We start from the raw sequence: 24,711 nt of genomic DNA, 5'->3' as shown, positions 1-24,711 counted from the left end.
GGTCCAGGCAACATTAGACTGGTAGCTCTGGGATGTGGTGCGTTTTCCAACAGCCAAAGTGAGGAACAAGGAGAGAAGTCTACTACTTACTAGCCTTACTGACTTATGTGCCTTTGTTCTTCCTCAGTTTATCCTCAATAGCACTCTTCTAATAATAGCTTGCTTCAGTGTTTGCAAAACCTACTGAGTGCTAGGTACTGTGCACCTAAACACACATAGTAATGATTTCTCTTCACAGCAGGGTGCTCAGCTCTGAAAGTATTTTGGCATGCCATATGAACAGGAGAAAAGACTTAGCTGAAAACCTCTTCTCAGACTAAATGCTTCGTTCAGACTGACAATTTACATTCACTTCAGGCTAAGCTGTATTTCAAACTAACATAACTTTTTGCAGTGCTATGAGAATAAGAGAACCTTGGTAGGAAATACACACATCAGCACTTTCTTCTCCCTTTAAGCACAGTGCAGGCTTTGAAGTAGCAACAAATGAGAACAGGTGTATTTTGTAAACAAATTTCTACATCAGCTTTCAAGATTACCATGTAAAGTGATTAAAAGACTCATCATCTTCCTTACTGTAAGGGGTAACATAAATAAAAAAAACACTTTTTTTTTTTTTCAAAGATATTAGTTTTATCAATTAGGCCTACTACAGAAAGACTTGAACTAGTCTGATTAGTCTCAGCTACTTAAATTCAGAAACAGATGCCTCACTTTGCAAGGCTAGTGATTAAAGGCTGCATTCACAAAAAAAAATTGGATCATGCACACTTAAGACAATACCTACCATTTTTCAGCCCTCCCCCCCCACAGCAGATGGCCAATATAATTAGTGACTTCAAAAAATTCTCACTAAAACGCCTCCAAAGCTGAGGCATGAGTGCCCTCACTTCTAGAGACAAAGGTATGTACAAGCCAAGACTATTTTCAAATGTTCTCCTCATATTAGGACTGATCACACAAGTCAAGAAAGGTATTCAAACCATTTACACAGCAGTGCAAGTCAAAATACAGTGCTTGCACATTCCCAAAAGTCACCCATATGGCTACTAGCAGCATGAGAGAAGCAGAATAATAATATAGGAGGCTCAGGAGCAAATAAATCCACATCTCACCTTTATGATGCTCCAGCCAGCACAAGCAAGTGAGAAAGCCAAGACTCAGAGACACAAAATGGCTCATTATCCACCCCAGAAGGCACAGTACTGCCAACACTGCTCTTTATCAAGTCCTTAACAGGTGTAAAATTAGCACTCCTTATTAAAGACAATGGAGTTACATGTATTGCCAGCAGCTGAAGAACTGTGCTAGAATTGTTTTCACCTCCAGTTAATTCGCTACCATTCAATAATGCACATGAAGCCCGTAAATTAGAAAAGTGCTTTCTGAAGCATGGCAGTGAGCTAAGCCAGTGTGTAAGAATCCTTTCTAAACACAGGTGCTTTCCTGAACGAAGGCCTAAGGACCAAATCCTCTTTTCATCAATACTGATGTAAGTTCAAACAAACCAAATTTACCTGAGTGTACTCTCAGGTAAAGCTGTGCTGATGTAATCTGTAACCAGAATCTGGAGCTGTAAGAAATGCTTGTAAGTAAATTCCCGGACAGAGTTATTTTCAGATTCTCTAACCCCACTGAACGCAGATCGACCGGCTGCACCAATATCCTCTCTTCTCAACTACTTACAATTCATCCCCGGAAGCAGAGAAAGGGGTTATTTACTGAGAGAAGCAAAACCCTATTTCAGATGTATCTCATTACAGGAGATGACCTCAGGTTTAGGACTAGAAGTCACTGAATCACTCAGGAATGTGTAGCTTCATTGCGTATTTTTCTGTTTTAATATCATGCTCAGCTTTGAAAGCAAATTATTTAGATTCATACTGCACATAGGAACTCCTCTAACTGCTGAGCCATTTTTATTCACTAGCACTGTATATCTCAACACTCTCCCCCTTCTCCCCAGTAACTGGGAGGAGGGTTGGCCAACATCAAACAACTCTGACCAAGGGCAGAAATCTCAGCGATAATTACATTCCCACAGGGTTTCACGAAAACTGGCAGCGAGATAGAGGAGGAAATTAACTCCTCCACCAAGGGAAGGGCGGACACAAGTCAGGCATCATGCAGTCCCCGTGGCAGCAATTGGCCAGGCAGCCGGCACGCGAATTGCTCTGCACTAGCTGCAGCACATGCTGCTTTTTCTCTGCTGGGATTGTCACTGGGAACTTGTCAGGAGCTCGACTTTAGTGGGAGGGGATGGCAGGGAGGGCTTCATAAGTCCGTAAGAAACCACGCTCCCCTGCTTCTCCTGCCAGATACCATCACAGCCTAAAGTGCAAACCATGGGGCAAAGCTCTCTTGTATTAATATCGTTTATTACTAACATGTGTGGGAATGGTACTGGTCTAAAATAAACTCAGAGATAGTTACTAGTAGCCGCAGGTTCTCTTCTGTTGTAGTTGTTCTGCAGTTTTCCTATTGTCGTTTTATGATGCAGTCAGAACATATCTGAAACACCCAATATAAAAAGCAAACTGTGTTTCTATTCAAAGGCCTCTGGACAAGTTCAAGTTTGGACAAAATGGGAAAAAAAACCCCACCTGTTTGCTAAGGTATGAAATATCTTACCACTGTCCTTGGTTCATCACGCATCTTAGAAAAGGCAAAAAGCAACATAAAGCAAATAAAAAGAGCAGTCTGTCTTTATACAGAGGAAATCTCTGGCTCTTGTTGGATTGCTAGGTGCGGTGAGTTACCAGCACACTGCCAGGGCTGTCACGTTGTCACTTAAGCTGGCTACAGTACAAAACTGAGTCCTCCAACATGGTCACCGCTTCTCTCTCTGTGTGCAGAAGAGCCACACAAAAAGGCTACAGCCTTTTCACTCCTTGTTCCAAATGCACAGTGAAATCTGTTATTTCTTCATCAGTCTTACACCCTCTGGGCAATGGGCGTGATCGTCATCTGATGCATGTAAATGCTAACAAAACTCCCACCTTGACATTAAGTGGTTTTAAACTTAAGGTACAAGAAACAGCAACTGCAGTGCAATAGACAAAAACTGGACAGGTTCCAGGTAGCCCACAGGGCCCTGCCACACTGGCACTGACATTTGTGACATTGCTAAAACTAGACCTGGGACTTTTCGAAGACTGGGAACTAGCAGGAGAACTTGAATTATAGTCTGGTTGCCACAGATATTTCTGTCAACCAGTGGAGCTGCACAGTCATGCACTGACATTCTCCCCAGCCTACACGTGTGCACTCCAGAAACGAAAAGCAGGAAAAGGTCCCTTAGAAGGGTATGTGCCAAGGCGCTGCAGGCTGGCAAAACACATCAGTCATTCGCTCTGATAAGATGATAGCACAACAAAGGCAAGGCTGATGCAACACATTTGTAAACACAAAGCCACGCTGGCTTTGTTGAAGTATTGGCACATATTTAACTTACATACAAATAGCAGAACTACTGCCTGTGCAGCTTGTTGCTGTGGGAGATTACAGTTAAATCAACCCTCGCAAAGTATCAGGAGCTCTGTGTAAATAGCAACACTGTGGAAGCCACTTGAAATGCATGCAACAACTTGCATGGGTCCTAGAGTGCCGGGAGCAGCCCTACATCTTCTCAGTTACCGCCAGCTGGAAAATTATTAACTAGCTGCATATATGCAAGGGGCAGAGAGAGGCTTTTGCCAGAGAAGGGAAGGCAGGGTGCTAGCATTTCCAAAGGTTCCCAGTTAGTTTGCATATGGTGCTGTCAGACTGCTGTGCTCGTTTCCAGCCTGATTATCAACACTGCTAATGGGGAAAGGCCTTGGAGGGCAAGGTCTGCACAGCTGCATGCCTGGTGCATACGGAGCCGAAATTCCTGGCCATATTCCTAACATATACAGACCTATCTATTATATTAACTGATCTTATAATGTCAATGACTCAGATATCACATCCATACCATAAGCACCAAAGGGGTAAATTTTATGAAGCTTTCGAACTTGCATATAAAATTTACACACCTGAAAAGGGATCTTTAACCCCTATGGCAAACCAGTGAGTGTGTTGTCAGTACATCTGGAAGTCCTTCCTGACAGAGTTAATCAGAACAGCTTTCCTAGTTTCTGATTTTAAAGAAAACGTAAATGAGGTGTGTCATTGAAGTTTAATGCTTCGATGCTATTTCAGAGCTTGGTGTTGGGTCAGCTGTCTATCAAGGACAACCCCATCAAGTAACTTCAACACCCAGACTGGAGAATGGGATTTTTCCCAAAGTCACAGGAGCTTTGAAGAGAGCTCCAGGGCACCCCAAGAATGTACCAGACCTTAGCTTGCTGATCCACTGCATTTTGTTTTTTACAAATAGTAGATTAATAAGGCAACATAATAAGCACTGAACATGTAAACCAAGAAAAATAGTTGGGTTCCACATTCAACAGTTCCCTCAGCAGCCTACTGGTTATTTTATAGAGAAATCCTATGCAAATGGTGGCTGTCTTTCTGGAGCTCTTTGGAGTATGGACATGTGGTGTATATGCATTATTTCAGCAGTAGCCTAAGAAAATAATCTTAAATAATCATAGCAGTGCGAAGTTCTATCTTTTGAACTTGGATTTAGTAATTGTCATAGCTTAATGTCTATACCCAACAGTGTAATGAAAGTATGACACAAAACTGAGTTCTCAAATATGGGCATAGCTCAGTGAACTTCAGGCAGAAGAAATTCTGACCTAGTATATATGAAGATGACTAATAAATATCTCTGCTGTGCACATTGGTCCAATTCTAAACATAACTTCACTGTCCGCAACACAGCTAAGTGTTTGAGTCTTAGGTGTGAACTTCATTCCCAGTTTTTCTACCAGGCAGCTTTCCTTTACCAGCCCTTCGCTTCTCATTCTGTATCCTCTCCTGGCAGGGGCCAGCTCCCATTGCACAACATCTAATAGCAAACTGCATTTACAACTGGAATATTAGTAAAGAAGAGCTGGAAGAAAAGGTGGAGATACTTTTAGATATAAAGAGCAAATCAGAGACCAAGCAAGGCATCCAAAGAGGCAATAGCAAGAAGAATAGATGATGCCCTATAGAACACTAAGAACTGTGAAAAGGTGAAAACAGGGAAATCTCGTGCTTGCAAAAGTGTTTTATAAAATTGCTGCCTCAAAGCTGTACAGAGGTGTTTTGCAAATGATTTGGTTGGTAGGAGACTGAGCAGAAATGTGACCAAGGATATAAATGGGGGGAGGGAGGAAGAAGCACATGGCTGCCTTCAGCCTTCTCCACCCCTTATGCCTGCCCAGAATGCACAGCTTTTGCAAAGAAGTGCACAGTCCGGGTGTTGGCATTTTCTTCCATTATGGATGTATTTGTATACATTATTACATTTTCTTCCTTCTGTTTCTCTCCCAAAAGCTGAAGGGAAAGCTTTGCTTTCCCTCATTTCCCATCATACAAGTAAATAACATGTCTTCACTTTGGAAATTGAGCAGTTTGAAAATGGAGCCTGTCTATAGTGTTTCAGCTCCTGTGGCTGAAGGTTTTGCTCTGTACTCAGCAAAAAGGACATTGTGAGAGACGTTTTTTTAAGAACTGTTACATGCTCAATTTGGAGGGAAACACAGTAGTCCACTTTGTCCTTCCCTCTCATACCCTGTCTATTTAGGCTAAAAAATTGTGTTTGTACAGCACTTAGCCCCATGAGACTGAAGCCTTTAGGTACAAATGTAACTCATTTAAATGGTAATGTACAACAAAATGAGTGGCACCCTTCAAAACAAGTGGCATTTGTAAGTATATCTGTGCCAGGTACTGACAAATGGAGGGTCACTGTTACAGACGCAGGGAAAGGTCTCGGTAAGCCAATATTTAAAAGTCAGTTTTTCCAGTCAAAGGCCAAACTCTAAAATGCCTGCTTATTTCTCTGCTGCCTGTGCCCTGGAGCACTGCGCCTGCCTCCCAGAGAGCAGCACATTAGGACTCCAAAGGTATTTCCCATACAAGGTCAGATCAATTAAAATGTGCTTTAAATACAGTCACGTGAGCTGTGTCAGGAGCTCCGCAGCCCTGATTAGGTCCCTGACACTCTGAAGGGCAGAATCTAAGGCAATCTGCTGACCTCGGGTAGGAGAGCCAGATAACAAGGAGGCATGAACCTGCTTTTTCACTACTCTGGGACCGAAGGCTTTGCTGCTTCTGGCCACGTAATATTGCTGTAATACCAGCGATGCCAGGAGTTACCTAATGATCTAGTTCTTCTCCTACTAAAGCCAACAGCAAAGCTCCAAAACCAGGTCTTTCAAAAGTCAGGACAAGCTCTTTCAGCTGTCCCAGGGAGAACAGGCAGCACAGCGTGTGCTGCTGCCTTCCTTTGCCAGTCTTGATAGGAAGCTGCCACAGAAATGTTTACGTTAAAGAAATAATAAATGAAGCAAAACCTTTGCAGAATGAAGCCGTACTGGCTCACACCAGGTCCTGGGCTGGCCACTTGGAAGACAAATCAACTGACAAACGCTGTCTCAGAGAGGCCTCCTTACCTCCAAGATTTGAATAAGGTCCTAATCTCTATAGAATATATTAATATAAAAGTACAGAAAGTTAATTATGCTACTAAGTGTTCATGCAATGGAGAGAAGGCAGAAATGTTATTTTTATCTGCTGTAAGAGCATCTCTTTACTGTCTATCCCCCAGTGAGATGTAGCCAAGTGACAGCTGCCCTTCCCTCTCATCTGGGAGCCACAGGAATATACCCAGGAATGACCTGTCTCACGCTGAATGCAACAGTCAGAAGCAAAAGACATATAAAAAAAAGGTAAAACCAGGCCACTGAAGAAGCATGCATCACCTGGAGTCCCTGTGTGGGTTGCTCGGAAAGATTCCCCTCTTTTTGCCTCCACGCTCCTGCTGTCCCCCCCAGTTCGTGGAGAGGGTCTTGGGAAGGGAAACGAGTGAAGTACTGGGCTCCTATGTAAGCTGCTGTAAGGTTACTGTCGTGCCAAACACACCCCATCATCAGGCAGTTCCTCTGCAGGTCTGATAAATCTCTGTGAACATCTACACTGTCAAGAGTTACGTCTTATCCTATGTGCTCCACAAACAGATTTCTGCAAGTCAAATTCTGCATAAAGCCATGAGATGCTACAAACAGGACCAGCCTGGGGGGCAGTTTCTGCTTTCTAATTTGCGCTTGTGATATCGTTGCACATCAACAGAATTATTCTTTCCTTTCTCCCAAATAATACCACTGGTAAGTAAAATATTTTCAGCAGGATCTTCATCTGGTGAAAGTCAGCGAAACTCCACTGAACCACTGCTAAAGCAATTTACACCATAGGAAGCCCTGGAGCAAAAAAATCCAAGTGAATGGGATATAAGCCAAAATTGGAGTGTTTTTCTGGATACAAACCAGATTCACTTACTTGCTTGCTTAAACAGGTGCCTAAGTGCTCTAGTGAATTGGGGCCCAAATACGGCACCATTTTTTATTTGTGTCCACTTCTGCCATCTTGGACATCTGATACAGAGGTCATCTTATAGCTAACATTTTTGCCTTAAACCCTGCCTATAGCCACAATATAGAACAGCTGCCTGTGGAGTTATGTTCCACACATAGCTTTAAAAATAAAATGCAAGTGACTGGAAAACGTGGGTTTATAACTAGAAACAGAATACATGGGTACCTTGAAATAGAAATAAATGAAACACTTTCTGCATGCTGAGAAAAGAACAAATAATCTCATATTTCTATTGCATTCTCTTTTAGTACTGATGTTTCAATACTACAGTTAGAGTGTCCTAGAAATGCCTTAGCTGGAACTGGTTAGACCACTGTACAGAAAAAAGTTAAAGCACTGTAAGGAAAAAGGGTTTACGCATACATTAAATGAGTTTTTGCCTACACACCATCTGATTTCTCTATAGGGAATCTATGTTTGTAATAACTGTATTTCCAAACACTTCTAGCAACGTACCCGTAGATGTACACTGCTTAGTACATGGGTAGCAAAAAGCACAGCTTACAGGAGCGGCTACTGACTCATCCATTCAACTTGCAAAATCTGACGAGCGAGTTGAACTCCCACCTCCCAGGAGTAGTTTTACATATTGGACCATGACCATTGGATGGGAAAATGCAAAAGTAAGCTTGGAGACCATGTCCAGAATGCAAGGTTCTCCTTCCTTTCCTGGGTCCCTGGTCACCAGGTAAGAGTCCTGCTTTCTCACTGGATTTCTGTTCCAGTCCATACTTCATCTCTTCCCGAAAGATGCCTGACCATGAGACTGAGGCAGTGGGGACCTCTCCTCTCCCTGCCCCTCACACACAGGCAAGCTCACCTCTGGCCTCCCGGTTAGTGAAACGTGGTGAGAGGTGGGTTTTAAGGAGAGGGAATTTATGTTCCACTTCCTGAAATTTAATCTTTAGGCTTTATTTAGAGTCACCATTGCACTGGTTTAAAGAAACAGCAGCCATCCATACATTTTTTCCTGTTGCCGGGAAATAAGCGTGATGTGAGCTGCTTGGTAAACTGGGCCATCGAGGGACCTAGACAGGGTTGTCCCAGCAAGGAGAAGGTAAGGGATTTCATGGGAAGAGCTGCAACCAAGGGAGAAAACATTCTAGTGTGAATTAGCCCTGCCAAGAGTAACTCAGTCAGTTCTCCACCACCAGTGGGGTTCTAAGGTTTTATCTGAGACCATAACAAACTCAACGAGATCACATCTTTAAGTGTGCAATTTAATGGCTATTTTAAACCATTAAATCTCAATAGAAAATTAATGAAATAAAGCAACCAGCTTAACTTTGCAATTATCATTTGTAACCTTATGTAATTAAGCATTTTGCAAAATGGGCTTGAATCATAAACTAAAGCATATATTTGTATAAATTTTAACTGGACAGAACTGCAAAATTAACCAAAAACAAAAGGAATATTACAGGCTCTGAGGCCTTGAGATATGAAAGATAATTTACTATCCGCAACTACCAAGAACAGCATTTGCACAGGGAAAAGTCTGCTATTTCATCCATCAGTGCCTCACCTTATTTTGCATCTCAGGCTTGTTTTGTGTCACCAAGCCAGAGGCTAAATGCATTTAATATGCATGCTATTGCCATGTTGACATGGAACCAAGCAGCCCTGAAATGTCTCTTTTGCTACTTTGTGGAAAACATAAGCATAGTTAGAAATTATGGAGAAAGTATCAAAGGATGCAGGCCTAATCATCAAACACTATATAGCAGAATATCTCAACAAATTGTCAGGTTTATAAAAATTGGGATGGATGATTAGTGACTTCATTTTTATTTCAGAGGATTATAATATTGCCAGAGAGGGGGAGAAACACTGAAGACCTCTGAGGAGAGGATGAAGTGGCTGGCAGATAAAAGAAACAAAACCTCTTGCGTCCATTCAAGAGGGGGTTACAGGCTACCTTGAAAAGACTGTGAGCCCAGCCCTGCCGCGCTCAGGACTCAGAGGCTACCACAGGTCAACTCATTTCGCAGCAGCACCATTAAGATGTGCATCTCCAAAGGACAGTGCAAAACCTAACACCACAGCGCAGAGCTCCCCATGAATATATTCTCATTTGGCCCTCTCATTTGGAGGTTTTCCCCTTTGCTAAGAAATATTTGTCCCTCAGGGTGCTGCTGCCTTTTTAATTTTGATTGTATTTATTTATCTGATCCCTGCTCTGAAAAAAACCCACAATGTATTGAATCACTACACGGTTTTGATTTCATCTTTGGAAGAACTGTGACTTTCTGCACACATACAGAAAGTAAAAATAGCAGGAACTTACAACTTAATAAATATACCTTGTGTTCCAGCATATCAGCAAGGGGATCCTCTAGAAATTCTAGATGCCACATTCCCCCACATACAACCCAATGCAGTGCCAAATGTCAGTAAGCAAACACGGTGCACCCTTTTCCAGGGATAAACCACGGAGAGGTAGATAAGAGCAGGGCACCCTTTGTAACCTATGCAAAGTCACAAAGATATTTAAGCATCAAATTCTTGCTCTCACTCTCCCACTTCTCCAGCTGCAGAATGAGGAGGAAAGCGTTTACCCCCCTCTCACAGGCCTCTTGTGAGGGTAAGAGAACTTGGTGCTTGGATGCCACACTGTTAGGGCTACATAAGGAGAGAAAAAGAGGGAGAGGAAAATTTCACCCACTACAGGCCGTTTGGCCACACAGCTGGAGAATACTCGAGATGATGTCGTTAAAAGCACTAGCTTTACATCACACCTGCCTGGAGTTACTCCAGCCAGCATCACTGGGAGCTGAGGACCAGGCACAGCTACTGTCTAACCAGAGAGCAAACGCAGCAGCGTCAGAGAGAAATGAATGTAGTCGTTTGCTGTGATGGACCTACAGGGCCCAGGGCTTGATTTCAGTTCCTAAAGTTTTCTTTTGTTTTTAGACCCATTTTTAATTGCTTTGTCTCATCAGGGAAAACAAGTACGTGAGCCGCAGGTCTTTGTTCTGTAAACTATGACGTGCTAAGAGAATTTAAGTATTATCATCGCTATTTATTTTACCCTTTGGTGTTTTGTCTCTCTCTCCCTATTGGTTTCTGATGACTAATGTCAAAACTCTGTTCCCAGTTATCTCTCTTGGGCAAAGAGGTAATATAATGTGACATTTAATGCAGTGTACCACAGGCCACCCGCTCTCTTCCGAACATTAAAATCACGCACATAGCAAGAAGCAACCGTAACAATAGATGTATCTTTTATTCACAGATAAAAACTGAAGCAAGCTGTTATAATACATATTTGTACAAAGGATTTGAAAAAACCATAAAAAGGAAGATGATTAGAAAATATGATCCATTATGAAATGTGGTATTACATACACTATTAAACCTTTTCAAAAGTATTTGTTTGGCAACAATTTATCAATAGTTTCCACACTTAAGTGGCCTCCTTCAAAAAAGCACAAATCTCATGCAGCATGTATAAACTTGATCCTGAGGGTTTGCCTTCCTTAGAAAAACTGTAAAAAGATATACTATTTGTCTTAAAAGTTCAAACTGCAAATGCTATATTTATAGTCAAAACTATATAAAAATATGGACCTAACTTAACATTTACAAAAACTTTTTGTTCCTTTTTTTTTGTTTGTTTTATGGTTTTGGTAATAAACATAATTCTCAATTCCTGCAGTCAGAGAGGAAAAAAGAAAACCAAACCACAGTGCCCTTTGTAGACTTCCTCACATTAAGTTTACAACTCCAAAAAGACCAGGTCTGTGATAAGTGAGGTTAGTAACCAAGGAAGTAGGTAAGCAGTTAATATATATCTATATATGTATATATAAAATGGAAAACAAACATTTATTTTGATCTGAAAAAGTAATAATACAAAACCTGAAGGTAAAACAATCATCTCAAAATGCCATAATACACCTTTTCAATAGATAAATGTTCATAAAAATATCTTGAACCCTAACCAAGAAAACAATTATAATACAATTTTAATTCTGCTACATAAAACAGCTTTTCTATGAAACAAGAAGGCAAGTTCAGGTATGAAAACATAATTTACTTATTGCTTTTGCTACAATGTTGTTTGTTTTTTACATATAGTCATAAATACACTATACAGTATAAAATATTTCGTAGGAATACATTTTGTGGTCTGCTTAGGTTTGCTGGCTTTAATTCTAGCACCAAATACAAAAATGAAAATCAAATTAATTTTAAAGGCACTTCCATTGTATGTTTGTTTGTAAATTAACATCTTGGTTTGTAATAAATTTCCTCGCTTCCCTCTGGTAGAAGCAATACTTGATCCTACTTTTATCTTTGTACAGTTCAGGTCACGTTGAGGCACCAAATGATTTATGAACATTCCCATCCCTCAGCTGTTTCTTTCTGTTACAACATTCATTGTTGCTTTTCAGTCTTCACCTTTCCTCCTTCACTTCCCAGCTACTTTATCTCTTTACTTCTTCATGTCGGACAATCCAGCTTCACTTCCTTCAGTCCCTTGAAATACCTCTCTTCAAACCTCCACTTCCCTTACTCCATCTTGCGCATCTGTTATTCCAATATCAAAACACGTCACTATCATGATATGTGACTTGCACAGATTAACACACTGCTCCAGTTCCTCTGTCACTTGTTCCAGTGCCTCCAGGTACTCCTGTGACTCCTTATCGAGATCAGGATCCACTTCAACTGTCAGACAAAAAATTAGTAAGAGAAACAGCTCATAGCAAAACATTATTCTATCACAAGGGAGCCAATAATGTAGAGTACAATTTTATTTCTCTTGAACTAAGAAAATTTTTTTCACTTTGTTCAGCAGATGCAAAACTCTCCCTTGAGGCTCCAGTTAGGCACAGCACACAGTCAGTGAACAAATCTCATGCCTCAGTTTCTCCAGCTATAACATGGATATGGAAACATTTTTTTCCTTCTTTGGAAAGAAGGATAACAAAAGGTTATATATATATTTAATATTAACAAGCATCACGGCTAGTGTCTGCATTGTTTTGATGTTCCCTTCTGGTTGGTTTGGAGGGGTTTCTTTGTTCATTTCTGGTACTACTCAGCACTGAACAAATCCTTTATCACAGAAATACGAATGGAGTCACAGGGTATTTTACGGTTCAATTAGGCAAAATATCTTAGCAAGTGCTTAGCTTTTTCAGCGGGACTGCTCACATGCTGAAAATTTGTTACATGCTGATCATAATGCTGTTTTTGCAAAATACTTACAGTCTTCTTTCCACTTATTTGGATCCATCATCAACCTGCACTTTGTCTCTTCCAACTCTTCTTTCAAAAAGTCATGCTTTGCCTTTACTTCTCTGATTCGCTGCTGGCGCCTTTCTAGTATCTTCAGCTTGGTATGGAAATACATCAGACCCTTTTAAGACACAGAAAGACCATTTCATGAATTTGCCTGTTATGAGCTGACCTCCAACAGTTTGACACAAATTGCTGCCAGCTCATTACTTGTAAGAGTTAGCAGGTGGGTTGTTTTGTTTGGTTGTGGGGTTGGTGGGTTGGGGGGGGGGGGGGGGGGTGGTGGTGGTTTTTTTTTATTTGAAGTTTACATTAATGGATTCTAATCTAGAGGAACAGCATGCTACATCACTTGAGCATTTGTTGCACTTCTCTGAATTAGAAGACATCTCTTAATACATTCTGAAATTACTACTGTTTGTACAGGAATTTTTTTTAAGCAGTGCAAATGATAAACACAGCCTAATAATAACATTAGAGTTATAGTTAATCCTAAAACATATGGATTCTTATTTTCTTAAAAGCATTCCTACCTTCTCAACATCCTGGAAAGGCTATTATGAAAGAAATGGGAAAAAGGCATCAGAAGAATATAGAATTCTGGTCTCCAAAATAGAATTAGCTGAAGTGGTTTCCAATTACAAGTAAATTAAACTCAGTGTATCCCTGATTTAATAGAATCCTGTCATTTACATAAAGAGTTAATGACCCTATAGTTGAGGGAGCCTGTAAGGTTTCATCAGCCAGGCTAAGATTATAAAGTCTTCTCATAATGTATTCATTGGTAACTTCCATTTACACCATCAGTCATGTTAGACACAATTAATTTTAGACAGTAATCATTCTCATTTTCTGTGTTAGGGGTACCCCAACATATGAATTGTAAAATTAATAATTATAGTGCTTTAATTGCAATCAATTTTCTGAACACCATTCCGGCATTCAGGCAAGGACTCTGCCTGTATACTGTAATTTAAGTTGTCTACAGTTGTTGTAAAATATGTGCTGACCTCAGTTTCCTCTTGTCTGTGTCGCTGTAATCGTTCCACATCATCAATCTCATAAACTTTAATTTCAAATGGCTCTTTTAAAGTGCCTGGCAAAGGTGGTAGATCAACCCATTGGCCAGTGACGCTGGGTTTTCTTCCTAGGGAGGCAGCATCTGGTAACGGAGCAGGAATCAGTCTACGGCGCTGGAGGCCTAAAATACAGAAGACAAGCGATCCTCAGACTGTAATAGACTGACAGACTGCAGAACATACTGCAGTGAATTAAAGAAAGATCGAGGTTCTCAGGATACTTAGAAAGAAATGCTTTTCTTGATCTTTTCCTTTTAGTAAAATACCCTCAGGCTGCTAATTGAGTTACTGCCTTGACAAAGTACGTTTCACTTGGTTCACGAATGGGAGTAACAGCAGTTCTTCTCCCAAAGCAGATGTTTGAGCATCAGTTCTTTATTCTCTCCTTGCAAAAATATTTTGCCTGGATTAATTTTTCTTTGGTGGGCTACAATGGTATTCATTACCTTGCAATGGCAATGAGATAGTGAGTAATTTCAAACCAATACTGATAATGGCAGATAAATCTGGAAATCTCCTGTTCCTCCAGTTAAAGCCAAGCAAGGGTATCTAAGATCCCTCTCATTGTACTACCTCTTTGCAAAGAGCAAACAGCTCTCTCCAGAACTACTACCGATGCTTTAAGGTGCTACATACCAGCAGTTGTCAATGACTTTGTGGAATTGGGAGGCACTCAATAGGCAGCAATCAACCAACCTGCAACTTGAGCCACCTCTAATGTTGGGGCCTATCGCCACCCATTTGCACCGGCACTCAGAAGCTCAGAGCATGACAAAATTCACCAATTCCTCAGCCGGAGGGCTCCCAGATTTACAGACAAACAGCATACTGCCACCTTGACGCATCTGCTAGGGCTCAAGTTTCATGAAGCAGAGACTGACTTATGTCCTTCAAAAACGCTGGTACTTCTGTATACAAGACTTGGCACTTTGGTGTCCAGCGTGTTTTGCGATGATACGTCTCTCTTCGTTCTCTAAAAGGCTGACCTTTACACTGCATGTGTCAAGGATGAGCCCATGCATAGAGCTGGTCAGGCAATGTTAACAAGGCTGCAATCCAATCCCTAGGTGAAGAGGAGGGCAGAAGGCCACCAGAAACAAGCTGCAATGTCACATGGTAGCAGTAAGTATAAGCAGCTTTTGGGTGACTGGTAACAGTAAATTTAGTGCCCAATTTCCTCCTCTTACTGAAAACCAACTCAGAGGTATGGAGTTTCTTATTTCTCCTGGTCTTCTTACAAAAGGGAGCACATTAAACAGATGAGACAGTGCTGCTCAGAGGACAGTGCTCCCAAAATAACTTCTGGGCTGAGACCTCTACAGGAAAGTTAAATGCAAGTTAAGGCTGCCAGGTAAGCCCTGTCACAAACTTCTACATGAATTGGAGACAAAATCCCAGCAGGTACCCTCAAAGCAACACACCTCCATAGATACCTCGAGAGCTACCTGCTTTACATATTCTTAAGAAAAACATCCCTAATTCATAACTGCATCCTTGCTAATTTCTAAGTAACAAGAACAATCACAACAGGAATGTTTTGGAAAGGGAAAGACTTGATTCTACTTCTACAACACCTGTTCATCATTCTCACAAGCCCTATTCATTTAGCCTGACTCACCACTACAGTCCTGCCTGCTGAAATCACCCGCTGTAACTCTGATCCTGTAACCACTCCGGTGACAACAGGATCCCTCTGAAGGAGGACACAGAACAGATGCAGTCAAACACATATACTAAGCAGACAAACCTCCTATCCTTCCACTTTACCAGTCAGGATCAACGTCATTTCTCCAACGATGGAGTTAAAGGATAAGGGGACAAGGTTTCCGGTGACACATATGGGAGTAGGATCTGTCCTTAAATCCAGAGATGACATGACTCCAACACAGTTTGAAGCAATGTAAGCTTCTCCAAGAATCTCTAACACTTTGCAAAGATTACAATATATTTTAGGCCAATAATGGCTCTGCACCAAATATTTCTTGTAAGAAATATTTCATGAACTTCCTAGGAAACCTCATTTCATGTATAAAACACATTATTGCCTCGAAGTCTACAGCACTCCAAAAAAGTAATACATAATTTACTGATATAGAGCAATTTCAATTGCAAAAAGAAATAGTTTGTCATTTTTAAAGACCTTATAAGCATTTCCTGGGGCAAAAACAAATACAAATCCATCAGTGGGTAATGCCTTCTCAATATGTGTGCAACTTATACAGCTGTTAATATTGATTTGTAGGAAAGGTTTAAGAGGTTGATATGCTATGGAGAGAGAACTGCAGCAAATGTTGCACTAAGTTTACAAAACAATTTATCACCTGCTGAAGCAACTCAGTTGCTTTGACCAGAAAGCACCATGAGATCTATGTCAGTTTAACTCCCTTGGTTTTACTGCCAGAATCAAGCATCATGGGTGTCTACAGGGACTGCAATAATTACCGCTTTCCAACCAAAAGCTCAGATTCAGCGCATTGCTGATATTAGTTCCTACTATATTTCCAACAGCAAGTATGCTTAGGTTGCTGAATGAGCCTGCTGGTCATTAGCTACATGGCACCGACTGCCACCGATTCTTTACGATACTACAGGACTTCAACATAGATCAGTAAAAATTAATATTGTAATAGCAGTCATGTGAGCCTGATTTTGAAGTTGGCTACAACTAGGGGCACTTACATGAGCACCACCTGCGAAAGCAATAAGGAAAGGCACTGGAGAGCAGGACGGGGACCTGGCTTTCATACGCCCACCTTTGCATGGCGTGGTTGAACATGTCTGCCTTGGCACAGTACGTGAGCCAGACCTGCCTCTTCTGAGCAACTCCCCCAGTCGATTTCCTATTGCTTATAGTAACCACAAGTACACTCTAAAATTTCTTCATAAAAACACTGTTACAGTGCAATACGATAATTTTGCAATTAGCTGGTACCATTAACGTAAGAGCCGTCGCACCTTACGTATGCACCCTCCTGCTCTGCCCCTAAGCCTTACCTTTGGGTAATCTAACACACATTCAGCAATCCTCATTAATTCACAAACATTCTTCTCCCCTCCAGGCCTATTCCCTTGTTTCCAAACTACAGTCCCAGCCCATCTCACTGAAATTCCCTCACAAACGCCTGGCAGCAGAGCTGCTCCTCTCCTCGCTGCTCTTCTCTCACCAGCCTTCCCTGACACTCACTTGATCCTCACAAAAGCTCCTCAGTGCCCACCCAGCCCCCTCACCCTTCCCAACCCACCCGTAACACCCTCCTATTTTGGGCCGCCCTGGTGCCGCGCTCGCTGCCGACCCTGCTGAGGGAGGAAGGAACGTCCTCCTGTCTGCCGGCAGCCATCTGCTGCCTCCTCCCTCACAAGGAGGCTGCCGGCGCCCCAGGGCACCCGGCACCTCTCCTGCCCTCTCCGCTGCAGCACCTGTGTCACACCTGCAGCTTTGAAGTGAAATAAATGACGAGTAGCTGCTGCAACAGCCATACGCGTGCACACGCAAGCGCATGCAGGCAGTCCACCGGCCCGCTTTGAGTCTCCCCCAAACGTCCTCTCCCTCTGCTGTCAGAGATGCCCTGAAAACCCCCCCATCCTCAGGGACTCAGCGGAGCGCCAGTGGACACCTGGCCACCTTCCCCTTCACTTCTTACCTGTTGATCGCTTCTTGGGGGACTTGAGGCTCCTCATCCGGCCTGGCGATGACATCCCGCTTTCGCTCATGGAGTCGTGCGCCGAGGAGGCGCTGCCGGTGGCCTCGCTGTCCCGAATCATGCTCTCGTAGCCGCTGCTGCCCCCGCTGTGGTAAAACAGAGCTGTCCTCCCCATGGCCGGCGGCAGCTCCCCACTGAGGACGCTGCTGTTGTCGCTGCCGTGCCCACTGCTGTACCGCTGAGGCCTCCGGGGCGCCGTTATCTTGCTGTACGGTGATGGCAGCACCGGGATTTGCGACTTCTCGTCGCTGAGGTTAATGCCGCTGTCGTTGCCGCTGTCGGAGTCGGTGGAGCCTCGGAAGTGGCCCACCTTGGCAGAGCCGCCTGACACCAGCTCGTTCACGCGGCTGTTGGCCGCCCTCATGGCCTGCTTGGTCCCCATGATGGTCCCTCGGCCAGGTTTGCCGCTGACAGGCTGCACAGAGCGGGGAGCCGACTTCCCGCCGGGGGCCATGCCAGAGCCCTTCCCTGTGGGCTGCGTCAGGGACTTGACCGAGGAACTGAGAGACTTTGACCCGCTGGCGGAGAGGCCCCGGTTTTTATTCCCATTCACTTGCACCTTCTGGTTCACTGTGGGTTTTGCCTGGCTGTTTTTACCAGGTGCAGGGGTGGTGAAAGGTGGTGGTAAACCCACACCGGAGGCAACAGGGGGGACCCCCAGCCTGGGGACGGAGCGCCCTGCCCGGCTGTTGCTGGCACTCCCGTTCTCCCTCGCCATGCTTGCCTTGGATCCAACCGACGTCAGGCTGTCACACCTCTCCAGGGACATGTGGCTCCCGTAACGGTGCACGGCTTCGCTCTTCGATGCCTTCGCCTTTAAGCTGGATGTCATCTTGGGCAAAGAGTGGTCACCCTTCAGGTTCATTTTGCTGCTGGCACTTTCGCTAAAGTAAGACCCAGCTTTCAACCGCAAATCTGCTTCATCTTCAGCCTTTGTTGTGGCAGCTCTAGCAAAGTCCAGGCCAGAGGCTTTTCCCCCACCATTACCCAGACCAACAGGTTTCTGCTCCAGGCTCGATTTGCGTATAGGAGGTGTTGGAGGTGTTGGTCCACCTGGCCTGGGCAACATTGTTGACTTCTGTGGTGTGCTCTTCTTCCCCAGTGACGATTTCAAGCTTCCAGTGGCCAAGGGAGCATCCGAATTCCCTCGGGTCACGGCATCCGACAAAGTACTGTTAGCGTGCGACACTGGCATCACTCCCAGTGTAGTGGCTCCTCTCTTCAGCTGTGGCATCTTCATCGCAACTTCTGACTTCTTCGCTGCTCCACTGGAGGATTTGCAGGCCATTTCGCAACCATCCACAACCCTCTGCGAACACGCGAGCATAGTCTGTGACTTCGTTGGCCTGGACGCTGCGCCAAAATACTGGGCAGCTTTTCCTGGCTGCTTCTCAGTACCAAACGCGTGAGATTTTGGAGACAGCAGTGAGTCTGCAGGTTTTGCCTCCAACTGATAATCGGTGCGCAACAGCCAGGGATCTTCAAATATACCATGTGGATTCTGCAGGTCTTTATAACTGAGGACAGTATTATTGTGGATTGGAGATGAGGTAGTTTTTGTTTTCCTAGGAAGACTAGAATGTATTGTTTCTATCACAGGCGTATCGCGAGAATTACTAAATTTTATTTTTATGGGCTGATCAGTGACACAAAAAGCACTTTTTATCTGAGATGCTTTGGTAGTTTCAGAGGTTTGAGGGCTTTTGCTGATGCCTGTGGACAGCTTGCTGGAACTCAAGCTCTCACTCTCCAGTTCAGAGAAGCAAAAGCCACTGTCGTTCAGAGCACTCTTCAGGGGGGCAGATAAATGGGATGAATCCAGGTTGAAGGGTTCCTCGGACTTATTACAGCCGTAAGATGACTGTGCGACAAAACTGTCACTGGACTGGGCTCCATCACTTTCAATTGTACATATGCTGACTTCACTAAGCCACGAACTGATGGAGGAACGTCTGCTACTGGTAAAGGGATCCTTAGCAAAGGGCACAACAATATCAATATTTACACCAGTAGAAGTCTCCTGTGAGGTATAAGCATCAAACTCATCATTTATGCTGCTGATAATACTGACTGGCCTCGAACCCGATGCAAGGGCCTGAAGGGAGCAGTCGCTGTTAAAGCTAATGATACTGGAAGGTCTTCCATTATCCATAATCCCGCTAATGGATAGCTCTTCCACCACAGTGAAAACAAGCTCATCCTCCCCATTCAGCTCAACAGGCTGCTGCAAAGTCACTGTGGTGGTTAGTATATCCCGATCAAAACATTTCCCTCTGAATGCTGACCTGAAGCTGTGTACCTCTATCGCACCTGACTGATTCTGGGCATTGCTACCAACCAGGAACGTGCTTCCTGTGGGGTTTTGCTCAGGTTTGTTGCCCATCTGCTTGCTCATTCCCACAGGAGGAGTCCGAACTGCGTTGCTATTGTCCAGCTCCAAATTCTCAGCTTTGGAGCTCTGGATATGCTCCTTCTGCTGTGGAGGTGGTGGTGCTGGACTTGGCAAGGGTCTCTTCACGTACGAGAGCTTTTCCTTAATGACACATTCAGCTGTGCCCTTATTCTGCTCCGGATTCCTTGAAGGGCTACACCTTGAGGACTGCAGGGGATCGGTGATTGTCTCTCTCTCTCCCTCCAGTATCGAGTCCATTATTTTGTTGTCAGCTCTGCCCTGCGGCTTGGAAAGCTCTGTTTTCAAGTGAGGTGTGCTCTTTTCATGACAATTGCCACTGCCACCTCTCGGTGCAACAGCCTGGAAAGAAAGGTTATGTCCTTTCTTGGGAGATGCAGTTTCTTGTGGAATTGGTTTCTTAAATCCTCCAGAAGGAGAAGATATTTTTTCCTTTATCAGCTTAGACTGTGCATTTTCTGTACCTCCAGGGGCTGGACTACAATTGGACACAACAGGGATTTCTCCACAAGCAAATTTGATGGGTTCCTCACTTCCATCAATGCACTCTAACCTTTCTTGCAGTTCAGCAAAAGTGTTGCATTTAAAATGGTCCTTGTCAGAACTCCTACCAATTGCAGAATTGTCTTTACTTCTCTTCTTGTTTAGGGATGGGATTATGGGAACAAACTCTGGAGGACCTTCATTATCTGTCAATTCCCTGTCAGACAAAGCTGCACCATTGGGACCAACATAGATGACAGTATCACAAGACTGTTCACTGCTGGAGGAATAATCAGGATCACTAGATATACTCAGGACAGGAAGGTCAGGGTCAAGGGCAACAGTTCGTGGGTGGAACGGTCGCAAATGGGGAGGTCTTCGGACATGTCCTTCTTCACATGAACTCTCTCCTCCTGATGAGCTGGATGCATACTGAAAATGATCAATAAGGGGAAAGTTATTAATACTAATTGATATGTAAGTATATATATGTACATATAATTGGTTAAAAGGTCAGGTTTGCTATATACTCTGTGCTTTGTATATACTATCACAACTAGATCTAGTGGAGTACGAATCAAAATAACAAGGTCATGCCACATAGATTTTACTGTATTAGGAGTAATATAACAATCACATCTTTTCAGATAATTTCCATTCAATATCATGCATTGTCTTTCTCTTCAACAGTTTTCTGTTCCTTCCTTATTGTTTTTTATTATTAGAAATAGGACCTTTTGAGATAGTTCCACATATAAGCAAAGAAAGAATACGTGTTTGGAACAAAAAGAAGGGAATTTCAGGATTAAGGATTGAGGGCGGGATGATGGCTCAGTGCCAAGTCATTTGTCAGTTCCTCTCCTGAGCTTTTATGCATTTTGTATTACTTCTTACTGCTGAGAAATCCCATGTTCCCCCACCGAGAGGTTAGGAAAACTCATTTTCAAATGAATTAATTTCTGCTTGTTTGTGAACCAACCTTGGATTTCTTCTTTCTCATTCGGTGGATTCGTGATGCAAGCTGAATGGTGGTGAGAGTTTCTGCATAATTGGCTGGGGAGTCAGAAATATGCGCAATCATAGTAGTTCTGCAGTTGATGTTCCCAAGTGATTCCCTCAACAACATTGTCAACTTGTTGTCCCTGTTTAACAAATGAGAACACTAGGATGGTTTAAAGAAATCACAATCTTGTTTTGCAGATTTTTACACCACAAGCTGTGCTTTCACTCTCACAGGATATATGCATGTATGGTACATGTAGATAAGAAATATGCTATTATTTCACCACACTTAAAATGTGTCTATAATGTACACATACCAAAGATACCAATGTTTTAATTATTTATCTCCATGTGCCTTTGCAGTATGATAAGTAATTTTATTTGTTACTTAGACAATTGTAAAACGATTGATAACTAGTTTAGTTATTTCAGGTTTAACTCATATTACCCAAAAAGCTCATGAGTGCTGTATTTCTAGCTAAGCAGACTTAGTAACTAGATAGCTAAGCTCTGTGAGCTCTATGCAAACAATTTTGATAATAAGAAAAAAATAAGTCAACAGAAATGGTAAGAAATCTCTAAACAAATATAACAATGTTAGATGTCAGAAATATATAAGCAGTGCCACCCAAACTAATCTAGTTCCCTTTCTGCCTGCTGTTCCCTGCTCTAACATAGCAAATAGGAAGCAGAATTTCTCTCTGAAGGCTTTCCTGGCGATGCAAGTCCTTCGCCATGGACAGCAAAGCTGACAAGACAGGTGACATTTTGTCCTCCTCTGGTCTCCAAGACACCTCTCCCCAGGGCTCCCTGGAGGCTGCTTCCTATCACCCCCCCAAGCTGGCCCAACATGTGGGTACTACCGTCATGTCGGCTTACTAAACCATGGTAGGTGAAAAAGCCGAGGATCTGCCCTTCCCTATTCTAACCTACTCATCCTCTACTCCATCCATAAATCTAGCAACTAGCCTGAGGAAATTATCTTTCTGCCTAATACAGAAAAAAAGAACACCTGTTTGAGATGCAGCACTAGATAAATATGTGAAATGACATGATTGATAACGGCACAAAGTTATAATGCATGAAGACAAGCGGCAATTAAATTTAAGGACTGAAGGCCAAATTCTGGTAAGGGTGTTTACAATGTGGCTGTTGTCTTTACGCTAGGCTCCCCTCAGCTGTGTTTGACATAATATTATTGTCAAATACACTCCACAAAGGAACAAACCTAAATGTTCACTTTGGCTAAACAAATGTGCAACATGATAGTCTTCTTTTTTTTAATTGAAAAGATGTATCATCCAAAAAGGCATACAGAAATAACAACCTTTGATGACGATACATGATAAAGTTTCTAGTATTTTTTGAAATTTCAATACAATATTTTAATTTGGCAAAAGGAGACAAAATCCTATGAAATTTTGATGAAATTGTTCACTAATGTCCAGCTGGCTGAGATTGGTCTAAATTCCAAACCCAGGAAACAAAGAGGCGATAGAAGGAAAGAAAACATTTTGGCCATTTTCCCCTGCTTGTTTCAACAATCAAACCCTCCCCAGTGTTTCACCTAACTTAAGTACATACCAATATGCATCTAATTTTTGACCATGTAATTAAGAATTTCATATTACTAAGTGACATTGAAAAAGTCGTGTGTAGTATATATACATATAGACAGGTAGATGAATAGATATATGTATCTGTAATATACAAGTGACCCTAAAAGAAGACAGGCCCCTCTCTGACAGAACTTCCTTTAACTTCATCTTAAGTAAAGAGTAAATTGTTGATGGAATTCATTGCTAAGGTAACACCAGCCACAAATTTAAGATAATGCAGACAATAATTCACTTACTTATATGGCACATGCTTAGCACCATTAATTAAGGCCAAAATTACATTGCCCAGGGCAGAGAGAGACAGACATAGAGAGCCTCCTCCATCTCGGCTCTTGCTGAGCACTTTTTCACAACTCCCTAGATCAATGAGATGCAAACGGCTGCGTCCTCCAGACACTGAAACAAAAAGGGGAAAAACAATTGTACATCACGTTCTTGCATGGACTCAAGCCAAACTTGGTATTCAAAATGTATTCAAATGAGGAAAATAATGAATACAGCATGGGATAATGACCAAATTAAATATTAATAGTAAGGAAACCAGATACTGGCCACAGCTACCAAAGTTAAAGGTGACTCGGCTGGCTTGAGGGTTCACTTCATTTTTTCTTTTTAAGTTTATTGCAAATTATTGTTTAAACCAACCCAAACCCACGTATTTTAAAAATAAACAATATGGTAAGAAGATTCATACTTCCTCCTTTGCCACTCTTCTCCATGCGATACTGGTATATGTGTAGAGTGAAGAGCATATGTGAATTCCTCCTATCTTCTTCCTCGCATTCAGGTTTGCTGGTACTTCTGGCAGCAATTGCAGCATCAAGGAAAAAGGCAGCTTTCTCTGCTGTTGGGGCCCTTAGCTCACTTTGGTTTTGAAGCTTGAATATAAACAAGAAAATGACTAATTAGCACAGGGGCATTTTTTTTATTATTATTATTTTTTGCTGAACTAGCTAAATCTCTAGGGCACTAAAAGAAACAAATATGTACACCATGGGAGAAGGGCTTATGAATTAAAAGCAATAAATTTTTTTTACTGTCTTAAAAGTTGTCATAATTGTTGTCAGATAAAAGCAAATAAAAAGCAGAAGAAAGTCAGCCTCAGAAAAATCTATGTTGTGATATCCATTATACCTGGGTTCCACATATTGGATCTTCTCTCAGATAAACCCCGGGAGACTGGCCGTCTTGAAGGCTGCCAGTGGCTACTTCAGCTAACAAATCCTTAAGGTTTTCATCTTTGCCACTGATCTCCACAGCAGATACTCTAATAGAGAAACGAGTCCCAGTTTTTTCTTTACGTTCATTGATTAATTTGAAGAGCCAAGAAATTGCACAGGGGATGATACCAAGGCTTTGTGTGGAGTTATCTTTCCCAATCATGGTAAAAGATTTTCCTAGAATGAAAAGACAAACATGAACTTAATTCACCTTTCTTGTACAAGACAGTGTCTCTTCATATCACCACTGTACATTACATGCAATGCCATGTGCTGCACAGATAATGGGAAAGAACAGATGCAAAAATGCAAAGTATTTAATTATTAATCCATTACTATTTATTCAATTAGTTTTGCAATTATTGTAACTCAGACCCACAGCAAATTAACATTAAAAACATCTCTGATCTTTTGATTTTCATCACAATGCATCTATATAAA

General features: G+C 42.4%; 1 protein-coding gene across 5 annotated transcripts in view; it reads right to left on the bottom strand.

Annotated features, from left to right (window-relative positions):
* Positions 1–10,751: 10,751 nt before the first annotated feature.
* Positions 10,752–24,711, bottom strand: part of KIF26A (kinesin family member 26A) — a 102,448-nt gene continuing 88,488 nt past the window's right edge. For 4 of the 5 annotated variants that reach the window (XM_049828342.1, XM_049828340.1, XM_049828343.1 and 1 more), the window contains 9 exons: positions 24,185–24,447; positions 23,745–23,928; positions 23,287–23,446; positions 21,409–21,571; positions 17,477–20,861; positions 13,767–13,957; positions 13,290–13,310; positions 12,727–12,877; positions 10,752–12,183 (listed from right to left, as the gene is read on the bottom strand). In XM_049828342.1, coding sequence (XP_049684299.1) covers positions 12,008–12,183; positions 12,727–12,877; positions 13,290–13,310; positions 13,767–13,957; positions 17,477–20,861; positions 21,409–21,571; positions 23,287–23,446; positions 23,745–23,928; positions 24,185–24,447 — 4,694 coding nt within the window. In that variant the 3' untranslated portion in view covers positions 10,752–12,007. The remainder of the gene's footprint in view (positions 12,184–12,726; positions 12,878–13,289; positions 13,311–13,766; positions 13,958–17,476; positions 20,862–21,408; positions 21,572–23,286; positions 23,447–23,744; positions 23,929–24,184; positions 24,448–24,711) is intronic. The other variant, XM_049828341.1, reaches the window with a different exon arrangement.

This window comes from Accipiter gentilis, chromosome 25, assembly GCF_929443795.1.
Source record: "Accipiter gentilis chromosome 25, bAccGen1.1, whole genome shotgun sequence".
NCBI classification, from domain to species: Eukaryota; Metazoa; Chordata; class Aves; order Accipitriformes; family Accipitridae; genus Astur; species Astur gentilis.
Note: the sequence above shows the minus strand (reverse complement) of the source record. Positions and strands in the feature narration are given on the sequence as shown.